Source organism: Melozone crissalis, unplaced genomic scaffold (assembly GCF_028551555.1).
Source record: "Melozone crissalis strain CALT ecotype California unplaced genomic scaffold, PUWL_Pcris_2 ptg000027l_1, whole genome shotgun sequence".
NCBI lineage: Eukaryota > Metazoa > Chordata > Aves > Passeriformes > Passerellidae > Melozone > Melozone crissalis.
This window is the reverse complement of record NW_026535805.1, coordinates 16,451,909-16,468,523: the sequence shown is the minus strand read 5'-3', so window position 1 is coordinate 16,468,523 and position 16,615 is coordinate 16,451,909. Positions and strand designations below refer to the sequence as shown.

The 16,615-nt window shown below is 43.4% G+C and overlaps 1 protein-coding gene across 1 annotated transcript in view; it reads right to left on the bottom strand.

The window, feature by feature from the left end:
- Positions 1–11,435, bottom strand: part of PRKD3 (protein kinase D3) — a 42,714-nt gene extending 31,279 nt beyond the window's left edge. Inside the window, exons 1-2 of the mRNA XM_054279138.1 lie at positions 11,354–11,435; positions 7,652–8,680 (exon numbers count right to left, since the gene is read on the bottom strand). Coding sequence (XP_054135113.1) covers positions 7,652–7,942 — 291 coding nt within the window. The 5' untranslated portion in view covers positions 7,943–8,680; positions 11,354–11,435. The remainder of the gene's footprint in view (positions 1–7,651; positions 8,681–11,353) is intronic.
- Between the last annotated feature and the right edge of the window lie 5,180 nt (positions 11,436–16,615).

Genomic DNA, 16,615 nt, shown 5'->3' with positions numbered 1-16,615 from the left:
GCCAGGAGGGACAACTCATGACTCAGGGAATCACGTGAACTATTGTCTCTTCATATTAAGTTCACAGAACCACCTACAAACCACAGATTTTAAGGAAGCCTCCAAGATATTTTACAGGTTTAAGTCTCCTTCTTTTGATAAAGATATGTCTTTCTCTTAATTTTTTTTCACTCTTTAAGACCATAACCCTGTTATGCAGCTGCCAGAACATCCCTACACATAATCCTCCACCTCAGTAACCAGAGGTCACATAATCATCTGCCAAGCAGCACTTATCTTAATTGCTATGACAAAATATATTCTGCCTGTGTGCCATTTACCCATTCTCATGTACAAATCTTAGATTTATTAAAATGTTTTAAACATACTACACTAATTTTCATTACTGAAAAGCATTAGCTGGCAAAATAAACTAAAGTTACAGATGAACACTGAAGTCCTCTTTGTGACAGCAAGTTTAATCATTAAAAATATGAGATATTACATCCCTTAGAAAGCAGCACCATCATTAATCCAAAGTTTGCAAATAACATTATAATACCTATAACTAAGATTTTGCCTTTCAAATAAATTCCAAAGGCAAAATTAATTTCTATGGAGTAGAAATATTAGGAAAAAAAGCAAAATCATCCATTACAGATTGTCAGAACTGTTGATATCAACATCCTCATTTGGTTTTCCATTAATTAAATTGACCTTTTAAGCTGTGTATCATGAATGCTTTTCTTATTTACATCATATGCTTTACTGCCCTTTTCTTCCAAAACCAATACACATAGACATAAAAGTGACTGTGAAAAATTGTCTGGTTTTGTAACTCTAACATTTAACCTCCTTAAAAGGTATTTCTTCCACTTCCAAACTTGAGCTTTTTCAGTGGCTTCTAGACTATGATGCAGAATCACAAGCTCACAACCATCAAGGGAATAATCTATACTAGAATGGAGTACAAGAGTTCTCTCACTAAACACAGCCTCTGCACAGAGTTTCTATAGCATGTGACAAGACTACACCAGGACACATTTTTCTAGGCATTGTGCCTGATCTCCATTTCTGAAATAATAATTCCAAAAGCTAAAAGGATGAGAAGAGACCCAGCCTGTTCATTAGCATGGAGCTTCAGTTGCTAGGAGGTTTTCCTGAATCTTTAAGAGGGACAGGCAGTAGCTGAGGAACCTCAGCAGCTCCTTTACCTGTCCTGCTTGTGAGGCACTTGTCTGCACATCCACAAAGCAGCACAGAGGAAAAATGCAGGTGGGGGCCACCAACACCCTGCCCAGGACCTCCCAGGCCCTTCACAGGAGCCATCAGGCCCATCTCCACAAGGCAGGGGAGCACAGAGAAAGAAGGGCAGGTAGGAACCCAAATAAAGAACTCCAGGGAAAAGATACCCTGGCCTTCACAGGACATCCTTAGACCCGGTTTCCACACATACACTGATCAGGTAAGTCAACACCAGAACACCTTTTGGCCTGACAGTGGTTGCAGTCCAATGGTATGGCACAGATGGTAAAATTCTGGGAAATTAGGATTGTACAATACCTACGGAATGTTTACAGAAGGCAGCAAAGGCAAGGAAAGAGGTGATTCAGGGAGGAATAAACGTGGGAAAAAACTGAGGGATAAGAAGATAAAAGAGGCTGGTCATCTGTAAACAGGGGTTGGTCAGAACAATTGTCTGATCATGCCCTGTGCATCATCAGCACCACCCGTCCTCTATTCTCATTAAATTCAATTTCTAGCTATTTTCCTGAATGATTTCCTCTCATTCTGAGCCCATGTGTGTGTATGGGGGGTCTGACTGCCAGCAATCAGAGCAAGAGGACCTTGCAATCTCAGTGACTGCAGAGATCAGAGTAAGTGAAATCAAGAGCTTGAATATCCAGGTGTCAGCAACTGAAAAGACCAAGATCCAGCAGCTACTGAAGTAGCAGAGAGTGCTTGAAGCCAGCTGCTGGAGACACCCATCTTTGTTTGCTGCTATTTTTTTACTGGTTGGTGAGGGAGTACGTGTCTGTACATTTTTCGCCACTACCAGACCTCCATCCTGAACCACCAGAGACTGATACAGCATAGGACCACTGGTGCTGTTTGTGCTCATGTGAGGGCTCACAGACACAAACACTGTTGATCTGTTTGGATCTGTGCATACACATGTATGTGCTGCACACCCGTATCCAAATGCCAGCGTCTATCAGGAATAGGTGGTCAGTCTTGTTGTCTGTAGCTGGCACATAGGGACAGAGCTGCAGCAGCCTCCAAATTCAATCATACCTAACAAAATGTTTCAAGTTCAATGAACTAATCCTGCTCTTTCCTTGCACACCTCCCCCCCACCCCCACCAAAAAAAAAAATTCCCACTTACAAAAGAACAGACCCTACAGGGAAGATGCCTACCTCCCAACTCCCTTCCACACATTGTGGCTAAGATTCCTCTCCTCTGCCCCCACTGCAGCCCCGTGCACCCAAGCCATGGAAGCGCTGGCTGGCTGCCCTGCCCGTGGCCGGCTCTGATGAGCTGCAGGTGGCCCAGCAGAGCCCTGTGTACGGCACTTGGCCGGGCCTGGAAGCAGGGAGCAATCAGCTCCGACCAAGCAGCTTGGCTCCTTCCCGGCATGCGGCGCCTGCTCTCTCTTCCGCTCCCCAGTCCACTCGGGAATGCAGCATTCCTTGCTAGCACCTTGGCCAGAAGGCTCTGTGCACACTGCTGGCCAAGAATAACCTCATCGATTAACAGGGGTTTCATTTCAAGTGGGATCTTCTAACAGAATTTTTACGCAAAGCTTAAACTATGTTCAATAGTTGAACTACATTCAAGTTGTACACTACCAAATTCTTCTCTCTTGTACTGCAGCAAAGTACAGCTTTTATAGCTTTCTTTATGCTCAGTTACACGAAGCTGTTAAGGAAGAACGTTACCCAGTTCCTTTGAAGTGTTAAGAGCTCATAATGTAAACTTGAAAACAAAACTCAAAGCAGAATTTTTTAAAGGCTGTTTTATCTTATGGGATTATACAGCCATTACTTTCCTGCATAAAAGCCTAATGTATCTGCACAGTTACTCAGAACATACAAACTGCTAATCCCAGTATTACTTAGTTTCCTAAAAGCAAAAGCATGACTGTTCCCAGTTTTAACAGTTCCAAAAGATCATCTAGTGACAGGAAATCACTTGTGGGAAGTCTACATATGCACTAGACTGTGCCAAAATTAATCTCTGTACAACAATATCATCAACTTTTATCAAGAATATATGTCATTATTATTACTTGGTGATACTAGCACAAATAACACAACTAGTGCAATATTACAATTACACTGAGGAAAAATCATTGGTGTTATCTAGCATGCTCATACTGTAAGTATTACAGCATAGCTAGCTTTAATTGAGAGTGCACTACATTGTCTTTTTTTATTCAGAAGAACTCAACCAACATACAGCAGTCAGTACTCTGAGTGAAATACAACTGAGGCTTCTTTCTATCTTGGCAGTAACTGAAAAATCCCTTTACTTCAAGTTCCAGGAGTTACTTTGCAAAGTTCTGGACTAGTCGCCAAAAATTCTCACTAGGGAAAAGTGTAGGCGGATATTGTTTCAAGGTCCAATATCTCATGACCCGTCATAACTCAAAACAAATGCTTCAAACCACTGAAAGTTAATTCCAAAGTCTAATGGTCCAAAACACCATTGGAAAGTCTCTCCGTTCACTGAAGTCATCCATTCTATTATCCTGCATCCCTACCCAGCTATTCACTCCCACTCTTTAGAATCATGTGCCAAATGACATTATCACACAGATGATTAGCTTCAAACATGTTGCAGAAGATCCTTCCCTCACCAGATGCCTCAGTACAGACATACTTGGACTACTGCTTGGCTAGGTTTTCAGGCATGCAAACTATCACCATGCTGGAAATGCTAATCTGCCCCCCATGTAACACCTCTGTGCCACCAGTAATTCCCCAGCTCCCACCTTCTCAAAAAGCATGTTTGCTTCTCATGCCTCAACTCTTGCTAATTCTCTGCATTCTTTAGCTCATATGAAGAAAAGAGTTGACAAGTCAAGAAGGCAGAGCAGTAGGAGGAAAGCAGATCTGAGCACATCTGAACAGAAGAGATGATTTGCATTCATTTTAGAGCCTTTCAAAAACAAACACCATGAACTATCACAAGCTTAACCTGGAGAAAAACCCAGAACACTGGCTGCAATTCTGTTATTTATTACGCTCAAGTTGTTACTGCAAGAGCTGTAGAAATCCATCTGTAATATGGATGGATTGCAATATGATCCTTGTGATGTAATGAAAATACAGAAGCAGAATCTAATCAGCAAGACATAAGAAACACCACTTTGATTTTGCTAAATGGTGACTTTGGATGGGTTCAATAAAAAAACTGTTCTAGAAAGACTAGGCAGGAAGAGTAAGAAACAGATTACATAGGTAAAGTATCAGTACTCGATCAAAAAGAATGCAACAGTCAAAGGATCATGAGAATTTCAGGGAAACATTCTAAGGTAGGGGAGCAGTTGGTCTGTTTCAGAGCAAAATATAACAAAGCCATCAGAGGAAATATATACAGAGAAGGAGAATGCCGAGTATGACTGAAAGTGAAAACGATGAAGGACAGGTCTGTGGACCTAAAAAGATAGAGAAGTTGCAGAAACATGAAAATAAAGACTCATAAATTTACTGAAAAAGTTACAACAAATCTTGCAGGTATTGATACTATACAAGTAATAACTCAAGTTACACTTTTAGCTGCAGTTATCAAATGTTTTTCATTTATAGCTCAAACCAGAATAAAATTAGGTGAACTAGAATACAGCACTTAGAGCATGCTGTCCAACATAACTCTCAGTCTGCAGGCAGTGGAACATCACCACATGTAAGTTTCTAGTTTTAAGTCTGTAATTCCTTTGTTCTACTTCATGTGAGGAATGAAGAGACAGCATTCAAACACAGAACAGGATTAAGAACTTGCCTCTGCAGTATCTGACTTCTGTGCAAGGACACACACTGTCTACCTGCTACAAGTTTTTCTGCTTCTAAACACTGTCCCTCTGCTCCAGCAGCCATATGTGTCCAGCTTATGCTCCTCTTCAGACTGCCCCTGAGAACTGTATGTCTGATCCTTTAATACAGAGCACCCTAGATAAGGAATGAACAGAGAAGACCATGAATGTACTGGAGACCATAAACAAGAATTTTTTTAAGCATCCCTATAAAGTCGAAAGTTTGGATTTTCTGAGGAGTTCTATTAACCATTCCAGTACAAAACAACTCTAACACAGTAACCCCCAAACTTAACTTTATACTTGAAAAAAATTGAAGAAAATCACTTAAAAAGAAAAAAAATCTCCTGATGTTCAGAACATCTGTATGAGAGCTAAGAGACACACCAAATATTTGCATTACTCATCTCACTCTCTTTGCAGACACATCTCTTTAGTTTCAGTTCTGCTGATGCTGCTTCTAATTACCCTTCAGCAAAACCTGAACAAGCTACACTGAACACCAGTGTCTGAAGCAGGAAACACAGAAAAGCAGAGCCCTAACCAACATTTTTGATACTGCAATTGTAGCCTCAAATTCAGTAAGGCAGGTGGTTTAAGCTCCCAAGTAAGCAAAGAAGGACTCCTCAGTTTTTTTGTTCCAGATTATGTACAGGAATACAAACCTGAAATGTGACTGTTAAGTAAGGAAACATCTGTTTAACTCTAGTAACAATAACAGTCAAATAAGAAGAAAAGCTATCAATTACTATTCCAAGTAAAAAAAAGAAAAGGTATTTCTCCTAATTCATTAAAGAAATGTCACAGTAAGTAGATACTGTTAAGTACAGAACTATCACAACAACAAACCACACAGTACCCTGCAGTCAGGACAAAACACTTTAAGCAAGCTGTGGAATACCAGAGGAAAGGGACACTGTTGAATCTCAACAGCATACCCAGCAGGTTCAAAGCTTTTAATTGGAAAAAAGCAGCAACCATTCGCACAATTACCGACAAGAATACAGTTTGCAATTCTCACATCTGGTATCCACTAATCCAAGAACACTGAACAGCCACCAGATCTAAGGGAAAAAAAGTCAAGGCAGGACATACTGCTGTCAAATAGAGTACAGGGAGAATACTGCCACTCATGCACTAGCTGCAAAACTACTTATGAAAGATGAATCCACCACACATGAGGTTGTTTCCTGATCAGTTTGCTGCCTGTGCTTTCACTGAGCAGTCACTTTCTGGTAGTATCAGCTGCAGGAGAGCAGAAACTGCAGCAAAACCAGACAAAAAGGAAAACTGATTGTGAAATCCTCATCAGTTTTGCAGTAGATTAGGCTTAGCATGTAAGAACTTTGAGCTATAAGAAGATCTCATGTTAAAATTTTAGCTGAGCCTGCTGAAAAAACAGAAAGGAAAAAAAGAAAACTAAGTGTGAATGTACTTGTTTTCATCTTACTTTAAGATAAAAGACAGGAAATATGCAGATGTAAAGAGAAGGATATAGAAAGAAAAAGCAGCCCCTAAAATGGCTGCATAAAGGTACACCTAACATGCATGGTACAGGAAAAAAAAGTTGACCCAAATAACTCAACTCTTCAGAAAGGAACTAAGATGCTGAATTATATTTTGGAAATTATTATGAAATTGGCTTGTTTGACAACTAGTTTGTAAAAATACAAAAGATATTAAATACATTATATGAAAAATATGCAGTAAGTTATGAGATGGGGAAAAAAGATACACAGGCATATAAAAATAACATATAAAGTGCTTATGTTTTTTCAGGCTATTAGGTGAAAAAGAATTATATAATAAAACTAACCAATGATAAATATCACCACTATCACAACAATCGAAGACATGAAAATAATTCCCTGACCTTGATGGAAAACAGCAATTATTTCTTACTTTATGAAATATTGTTAACTTCCATTCAGGTTGCTTCCTAGGATCTAACCTTCCTAACCTAAAGATAAAGAAAAAATTTGGACGCAAAACCAGCATGATCAGTGTTACTTCCTTCCTAAATAGACAGCATTTGCAACAGGTAGCCAAGACACAATGGAAAAGTGTGCCAAGGTTCTTTTATTTCTCCTCATCCCTCTCCTAACAGAAATATATTGACATATAGGAGTAACACATGTATTCAGTATACAGAAAAACAATAATAGAACATTATTAGCTGCTTGGTGGGATATTTAGTTATTAACTAGAAACAAAAAGAAGAGCAAGTATCAAGTCTGTAGCCACAACTGGTCCTGCCACAGTAGCTGGCTATACAGATCCAAGAATACTCTTCAACAGTAGTAAGCATAAGCTAGTAAAAACCTAAGGTATCAGTGGCAATTGTTAAAAGGAAAAAACTGCCCATACTGTGAAAAGTCATTCATGTAGGAAATATAGAACTACATGTTCTTTTATTAGATTTCACAAGTGAGAAAGTAAGAGGAGGGTTTACTCCTATTGAATTAAAAGCTTCTCCCTTGAGAACCACCAAAATTTCTTTCTGCATAATTGCAAATACCTAGCGTAGATCTTTGTCACCATACCAAACTCTTGGCATATCTCAGTTGCTATTACTAAACAGCCTGCTAGCAAACAGCTGTTGCCATCAGCACAACACAGGAGCATTATACCATACCTTCTGGTAAACTATTGAGCACACGAGGTCTTTAACAGCAGAGAGGGACAGGTCCTGAGCTTCAATGGTGACAGTCTCCCGAGTGAGACCAATCTGCAGAAGGAAGGAGATGCCATGCATGGAGCCTCGGGAGTTGGTGAGGCTCTGGGTACTGAAACTGCCATTGGAGAGCCGGCTGGAGAGCCCCGACTGGGGACTTGAGGACAAAGATGGGGTCTGTGGCGCAGCAGCATGACACGTAGGTGGGGAAAACTTCTGTAAGGATGGGGGAGAAGAGTCGTTTGCTGACATCTGACTTGTTTTACTCTGCCGAGATCTCCCTAGCAGTCAAATTCTAAGTGGAATATGTTATCGGTTCTTGGTTTGAAATGAAAACAAGGATAATGTAAGTTTCCCTTTCTTAGTTCAGTAAAATGCTCCTGACCAGTAAAATTTAAATTTCCCTTTCATTCGGTGCAAGCCAAAGAGTAAAATAATTACAGCTGCAAGTTACTTTAAATTAAAGGTTCTCTTTCTGCAGTTACAATCAGCTGATCAAAAGCAGATTGCTTGTCCTTTAGCACCACATCCAGACACAGAGGATTACATAAAGGCCTCACAGAAACACATCAGCTCTTCTGTTTTATACTTGTCCTTCATTTTTTATTAAAAAACAAAAGCTGGAGAAGCAGATTGAAATAGAGGTTGATAATTCATTAAGAGGATCCTTGTTCACCTAGTTACACAGATCATATCTCAAATGAAGACTCATCTTCATGCAGATAGCCTTTCACAATGAAAATAAAAGTGTATCCTTGAGCAACAACAGAAGTCCACATATGTGATCAATCTATTCCTCCTTCAGAAAGTCTTCTCTGAATTCACAGGACACGGTGAACTTGAAGATCAATGAAGATATCCAATTTCATTTTTATAAAATATTTTAGCTCATGAAATGGAGCAGCAGAATGTCTGAAGATACAATCATATTAAATGTAATCTGTAGCATCACCCAGATAATCTCCAGCATTTTGAAACATTGTACTCTGCCTGTAGGGGAAAAGATAAAGTTGTTATTTCACATGAAATGCATGAAGTCACATACCCATGTCACAACCACGCTACTTTTACGCAGCAGGACACCAACTCCTTTTACTCAAAGAAGTTAATAATAAAGAGTGTTTAATAACACTAAATGTGTTACATTAGAAGCATTTTGTACTTCTAAATTAAACTTTACTGCTTTCCCACTGTATGATACACAAGAAAAATCACATCTACAACTGACCAATTTGTTACTACAACTTCTAATTAACAACAGTTTAACAGAGCAAAGCCCTTAGCACTTAGGAGGAAAACAACAAAAACGTGGGGGAGGAGCAGTAGAACACAGCTCTGCTCTGCACATCTATATTGGGAAGCTGGTGGGTAGGGAAGGAAATTCATTAAATGCATAGAAATGTCAAAAAAAATACAAGATGAAAACTCAAACTCTATGTGGCAGCATGTACTCAGGGTATCATTTTAATAGTGTTATTCAAGCAAACTGAAGAATGAGTTGCACAAACTCTAACTACAGGAAGATATGCAGAGTCTACAATTGAGCATCGGTTGGTTCCTTTGGAAAAAAAAATCATTTAATAATGATTAAAAAAGCAAGTCAGCTACAACCTTTGAAAATAAATAATTTCATGAGCATGGGCTTGAGATACTTGTCACAAGATGCTATGCTACCTGGTTCAGTATTTCAAGCATTTCATGAGCAGCTGAAATGCTTGAAAAGAATAATTTCAAGATTCCCCATGCAACTTCTGCCACAGGAAAAGTTTTCCATGGATGCAAAAGTGGTCCAAATACATAGGTACTACATATTGCTAACAGTTTTTAAGGAGCATTGATCCATACAAGATAACAAAACCAGTAAGCTCACATATTTTTTCCTTCCCTTATGTCGTTTAAAAAAAAAAAAAACACTCAGAAAGTGTATTACTCTTGCAATGAAATTTCAGAAGAGAAATGCCACATCTTATTGCACACAGTGGCAGCTGTCCTTCCCAGATATAAGGCTGAGACTAGCTAAAACAGTCCAATTAATACACTATGCACTCCTGGTATTTACCAGTCAAACAGGTGAAAACCCCACTGTCACTGCATTCTAAAAGGTAGATAAGGAAAGAGAGAGAAACAATTTGCAGTACTGGGAGGAAAATAAGCTCTCAGTACAGTGACAAAAATTCCTAACAGGGGCTCTGTAAGAGAGAACAAATTGATACATTTGGATTTTAAGCACAGTTATCTAGAAACTCTTGCCTTCAAATACAGAAGACTCGTTGGACCTGTAGCAACGACATCTGAAAAGAAACTTCGGCCTTAAAGAACACGCTAAACACGATATAGATGAAAGCAATAAATAGGGAGAGCAAGGACAGCAACAGTAACATTTAAAGACCTTTCTCAAGAAAGCAGCTTCACAGTGCCTTCAAGTTTGCTTGCAGATGACTTGTTCTTGTTTTCTACCTACTGTTTTCCTCTCCCTCACCTCTCACAGATACCAGAGACAGCAAATATGAAGCCTTAGGGGTGGATTTGAATTACAAAAAACAATGCCTAACCAACATAATAGAGAACAGAAAAGCCTTATGATGTGAAAGAATTAATGAGTCTGCTAGGCAAGTTTAATTAAGACAGTGAAAGCACCCTGTGAAAGCTCACCTACAACTGACTAATTAGAACGTTAATTATGTTTGTCAAAGGCACGATGCATTTGCATTGACAAAGCCTTTTGATACCATATGTATTTGCACACAAGCCTTTGAAAAAGTTTATTTTTGTTGCTTAATAGGAAAGAATGGATCTTTCTATGAAAGGAAAGCCACAGAAACTGTTCACTTCGTAGTGAGGATAGAGTTCTTCCGAACATCAAATCAAATAAGCATATGCTGAAACTGACGTGCAATCTACAATACCGCATTTTGTTTACGCAAAGAAATCCCTGTACCTCACAAAGCAGAGAGGAGCAGGGGCAATGAAGGAGTCCCTCTGCCTCCTTCTCCCGCAGCCCGGCTCGCAGCCTGCGCCCGCCCAGAAGCGCTGTCCCTGCCGTTCCCGCTGTCCCCAAACCAAGGCAGCTTCTCCAACACCTGGCCCTCCACCCGCCCTGCCGTCCCGACCCGAGGCGAGGCGCGGACGCCGAGTCCCGCTCCAGGCGGCTCCACTCGCGGTTCTTACCCAGCAGGGCCGTTCGCACCGGGAGGGACGGCACTCCCCGCCACGGCTGCCGGGCGGGACCGGCGGGACGCGTCCTGCCTGCCGCGGGTCACGCAGCCCCGTCCGGGCTGGCGCTGGCAGCCGCCCGCCCGTCCCTCCCTCCCAGGTTTAAATCCCCGCTGCGCGACCCGCCCCCGCCGGCACCATCTCCGGAGATGATGTGGCCTCGGCCCGTCACCCCCACCCCGGGGCACCCAGGGCGGAGCAGCCGCTGCGGCGCTTTCCCCCCGCGGGGCCGGCGGGCGCTCCCCCGGGGCACGGCCCGTGCCGGGCTCGGCGCCGCTCCCGCCGCCGCGGCAGGAACTTTTCGAGTCCGCCCCCGCCCTTCCCCGGCGCGGTGGCGGCAGCGGCCCCCACCCCCGTACACACACACACCCACATCCCCACACACCGCGACCCCCCGGCGGTTCCCGCCCACAGCGGCGGCGGCGGCGGCTCCGCTCCCGCCGCGCTTACCTGCGGCGCCGCTGCCCCGGGCCGGAGCGGCCACTCGCGCATCTCCAGCGCCGCGGCTCCCCGCACACACACCAGAGCCGCCCGGGACGGGACGGGACCGCGCCACGGGGGCTGCCGGGAGCTGTAGTCCCACCACCGCGTCCTGCCGCTGGCCGCCCGGCCTGTGCGAACCACGAACCCCGGCGTGCCCCGCGCGGGCAGGGGGCTCAGCGCGCGCGACGGCGCACGCGCAGGACTCCCTGAAAGAGTTTCCGTTAGTTTTCCTCGGCCGTGGCGGGCGCTGCCCCGAGCCGCTACTGCGGGACAGGACGGGACGGAATAGGACGGAATAGGATGGCCGCGGCTGCGGGGCCCTGCTCTCCCAGCTGCAGCTGCCGCCGCCGCCTCGCCGCCGCCCTTGCCTCGCCTCGCCTCGCCGCCCCAGCCCTGCCAAAGCCCGTGTCCGCGCCAGCTCGCACCCGCCGGTTGCGGTGCCAGCGGCGGCCGCGGGTGCGGGCAGCCCCCGCCCTGCCCGCCTCACCTGGGGGTACCGCGGCTCCTTCCCCCGCTCCGTCCCGGCCGGCCGGGCAGCCACAGCCCATGTGTCGGTCCGCGCCGCTCCCGGTTCACCTTGCCGGGACGGGGATGTCCCCTGGGCCGGGCAGGCCCTCCATCGCTGCGCAGGAAATACTTGACCTAGTGTGTCACAGCCCCGCGCTGGTCTTGGCCGTGGCCCCCCTGACCTGGAGCTGGAAGTGGTTGTCAGCGTGTCCCGCTGGCCCCCACGGATGTGCGTGCCAGGACTCAGAAGTTCTCCAGGCCCTTTTCACTGCCCGTCTCCTACTGCGTTTCAGCCCCCCCTTCTAATACTGATTCACCCAAATCACATTTTCTGCCCTGCGTTAATGATGCCACTCTTGGCATCAGCAGCAGATTTCTGCAGGCAAGATACTTGGGAGAAAGAGTGAGCTGAAGTACCAAATAAAACTGGTGCGAGGCAAAACTGCCTCTGTGACCTCCCTTCAGCCCGACAGCTCCCTGTTGAGAGACAACCTGTAATCTTCCTTCTTGAATTGGTCTCAATTTCTGTGTACAAGTCTTAAAATAATATCCACTACCATAGGGAGTTGCTGAATTTAAGTTATATACCAGACCAAAAATGCCTTGAAAAGGCAAACTGTCAAATTCAAAGGCTTCTAATGCTCAGCTCAGCGAGACACAGATGGAGAGGCAGATTAGTGCCTTGTCATTTATAGCTCTGCTTGTAACGCGCGTTTCTCATTTCCTTTACCTTGTGCTCCTGAGGCCTGGCCCAAAACCCACTGAAGCTGAGGGGAGCCTTTCCGCTTTGTGCACCCTATTTTGCATCAGACCTTTACACAGTGCAGCTGACAGAGAGTGTGACCAGCTCTCTGCGCTGACTGGCGCCATTTTATTTGATAAATAATATGCCTGCAGCTTCTTGTCAAAATCTGGAAGTACTTTAAACTAAAAACGTAGCAGTTAATGGTTGATTCTGCCTTTAACTGGTTTTGAATGCCAAAAACCACTCTGGGACTTTTTAATGAAGGCTATTCCATGAATAGAGGATGTTCTTGCCAAAGCTCTGCAGCAGATAGCTGAGCAATCTTCGTTTCCTTTTTCCTCTGAAGTGGGACTCCCACACGCCACCACTGTAAACACAGAGCTTGCTTCCATAAACACGATTTCTGATGCTTAGCACAGCAAAGAGACACACTCTGCTGTATTTAAAGTGCAGCAAGCTTCTCACATTTTGAGTAGCAGCCCTAAAAATATCTGTTTAGGGACAGCACCAGATGGATATTAGGTATTACCACAGCCACTGGGCAACGATTATATTTCTTTATAAAGAAGCTCAGCTTTATACCATCCAATAGGGTTGGTGCCATTTAATTTGCTGCCCTAAGCTGCAATAGCTGCTTTTTCATAAATCAGAAGATGGATTAGTTCAAATCAATTTATTACAGAATACAGGGCAGCATCAGCCAAAATAAACCAAAGTGCTGTAAGTACTTCTTTGGTGTTACTTTCTATTAAACAAATATTGCTGAAGCACCCAAACCCTGTTCTGTTTGTAGAGATCTCTGTTGTAAAGATGTGTAAAACACATCTGAAAGCAGCTCTGCATTCAGTATCTGTGTTTGGAGCAGCACACCCATCTGTGCACATGCACAGCTGACTCTGTGATTGCAGCATCATGACAGCATTAGCCCTGGCTGCAGTAATTGACAGGGCAAGCCTTCTGGTTTGTTTTTTTTTATGACTACCATAATTAGTGATTTCCTGTGGATTTCATCAGTGTTCTTATTTTTTTTTCTGAGCCCACATCATTCCCTCAGATGGTTAGCTTGCTTTCACAGCTCAGCTTTCCCTGCTGAAGCCAGCTGTGCTTTACAAATCACTCTCTTACATTTACAAGATACTAGGAAATGGGTGACTTTCATTGTATTTATTTGCTTTTATAAACAAAAAACTGGTTTTCTGTATGGACCACAAGGGCTATATAAACAAACTGCATTTGGAACTGTTTTATAACTCTAAAAATGCATGAAGTTTTTCCAGTTTGAAAATAATACCTCTAGCATTTGGTTATTTCATATCTGAAAGTGGATACATCATGTATTCATTTCTATTCACCAAGCTAATGTTTTGAATATTTTCATATTCAAGGCAATGTCCTGGGAGAGTTTACTGGTGCATTTACCTGAGAAATTCCATGAGCACATGCTGCCATGATTATTTTTCACTGCTTTTGACCTGATGTTGCATAGCAAAGGCATTCATTTAGGATCTGCAAGATCTGCAACAAATGTCCAAATGTCTGCAAAAAGAGGAAGTAATATCTCTATAGGCAGAATATAGAAATTCTTTTCCTTTTCCTTTTTTTTTTTCTTTTTCCTTTTTTCTGTTCATTGTCTCTTTTCTCTCTCACTCTCTCAACTCACCCTCTCCCATAAGGGAACTGAAAAAAAGCTAGGAGTTCAGGTTTGGTTTGGATAAAATCCTGAAATGTGGGTATGTCTATGAATTACCTCATCGTCTTGGTTTGAGCCCTTAGCTGAACTTTGTCCCAAAATCTACCTCCCAACAAACCAGTGAAAAGTTTCATATAGACTTAAAAAACATAGAATCAAAATTTACCTTGGTATAAACATACATTTTTGACATATTTTTTTATTAAACAAAATGCATATTTGTATTCAAAATTCTAGGTAATTGAGTTTTGGAATTCACTTAACCCCCCCCTAGTTTAAGGAATGATCTCATGGATCCTTTAATCTATGGGTAGCTTCATTCATATCATATATAGAATTCAACTGTATCGGCTCCAAAATAAAGTTATTTTCCTAAATAAGGCTTTGGAAAACACATTTCACACTTTCCACTTATTAAAGCTTTGTCTGAGAAGGCATCAGCCCATGGAAACAGGCTCTCTGTAACCTGAACCACCAAGCAGGTTGCTTGCACAGCCTGATAAAGGAGAGGAGCAGTGGATGAGCTAACCGGGATGAGCAGCAGCAGCTGAAGCCCACAGGATGCACACGAGCAGCGGGCACCTGCAGGCCCCTGTGCTCCCCTGTGACCATCACTCCACCTCCCTTCCCTCTGGCTGGCAGAGCTGTCTGTGCATTTCTGAGGCTGCAGCAGCCCAGCCTGCTGAGCTCTGGAAATCTCAGGCTGCTTCTGCTGCCTCACTGCTGCTGGCAAATCAGCCGCAGCTGAGGCTCAAAATTATAGAATCAGGAGTGGCTTGGGTTGCAAGGGACCTTAAAAACCATCTGGTTCCACCCTCCCTGCTGTGGGCAGGGACACCTTCCACTGGACTGGGTTGTTTGGAGCCCCATCCAGCCTTTTGGATTGGAAATGACCTTTTATTATGTGGATTCAAACGGCAGCAAACCACACTTCCTCTGCTCTCCCTGCCACGGGGGAGGCAGGCATTCAAACGGTATTTGTGACGGTGGAAGGAGCGGGAGTTCCCCCTCGGGAGAGAACTGCGTGCATTAAACCGCATTGAACCGCGTTAGACCGCATTGAACACGCAGCAGCGCCGGGCAGTGCATCTCTGCAGGGCTGCTAGCCACGGCAATGACAGAGCCCGCGGCCTCAGCTGCCTTCCCAGGGCGGTTTGGCTGAAATGCTGGCGTGCTGGAGGGTGAGCAGAAGGAAAAGGCTTTGCCAGAGGTGCCTGCATCCACTGTCCATCGGGACTTCAGTAGATGGCACTGTCACACCAGCTGTCGCTTCCTGGGCACAGGAAGGGACGATGTACAGATCGTACTGTCACACATTGCCTGTGCTTTCTTCAATTAAAGTACCCTTTTTTCCCCCCTCTACATGGTATCTGATTACATCTATTTGATTTTTCATAGTAATAACACAACTATTTAAAATGTATGTAATAGAACAGCTGGCCACTGAGAAATTTGTTGACACATTTCCTATTAGGTGGTACGGAGCAGGATTAAACAACACATTTTTTTCCTTCATAAATCCCTGGAAAAACAAAATGTCCATCACTTCTGATTTTTATTTTAAAGTTTGCATATTTAAATACTTATGTAATTCTGTTTTCAGCTGTGAAGTGTTCTGATTTCTGTTGCATGGTCTTTTTTGCTGTTGTTGTTCTGTCAGTCTTCTTTGTAGACACAGAACTTTATGGGGTGGTTATAAGAGGGGACTTCTCCAGTCCAAATTTTGAAAGTAATGCCCTTAAAAAAAATCCTGTTTGATCTCTCTAGATCACATCTGGTCCAGCACTTACATTTTTATGTGTGTTTCCCATGTAGGTGATATTAACACTGCCTTAATCTGACTTTACACTAGCCAAATTTGTAATCTATCAAATAATTGTAACCCTCAGAGCAACCACAATCCCTTAGGGAAAAGCAGTGTTAGCTAGTCCTGACTCATATTCTTGTCAGATTTCTCCTGTAGCTATAGTATTTATTTTCTTTTCTGCTAAATTGTATGAGAACCCTGGCACATCACCCAGAAATTCTGTCCAGCATCTGGATTGTATAGCCAACCACAGGAAGTCTCATGGAGGGGCAACAGATTTTTGTTCTGTAGTGTAGTTCTGCTGGGATCGCCATCATCTTGGTAGTGGGATTTAGACTAATTGCCCGTGACTTGATCTCTGACATGCTGGGGCTTTTGTCTAAAAATCTGTCAACCATGCTGATTTTTCTTGGTAATCAAAAGATTGCCCATTTCTTTCTGTTAACCAGTGATTCAGCTGTGAATTTGGAACAATTTCCT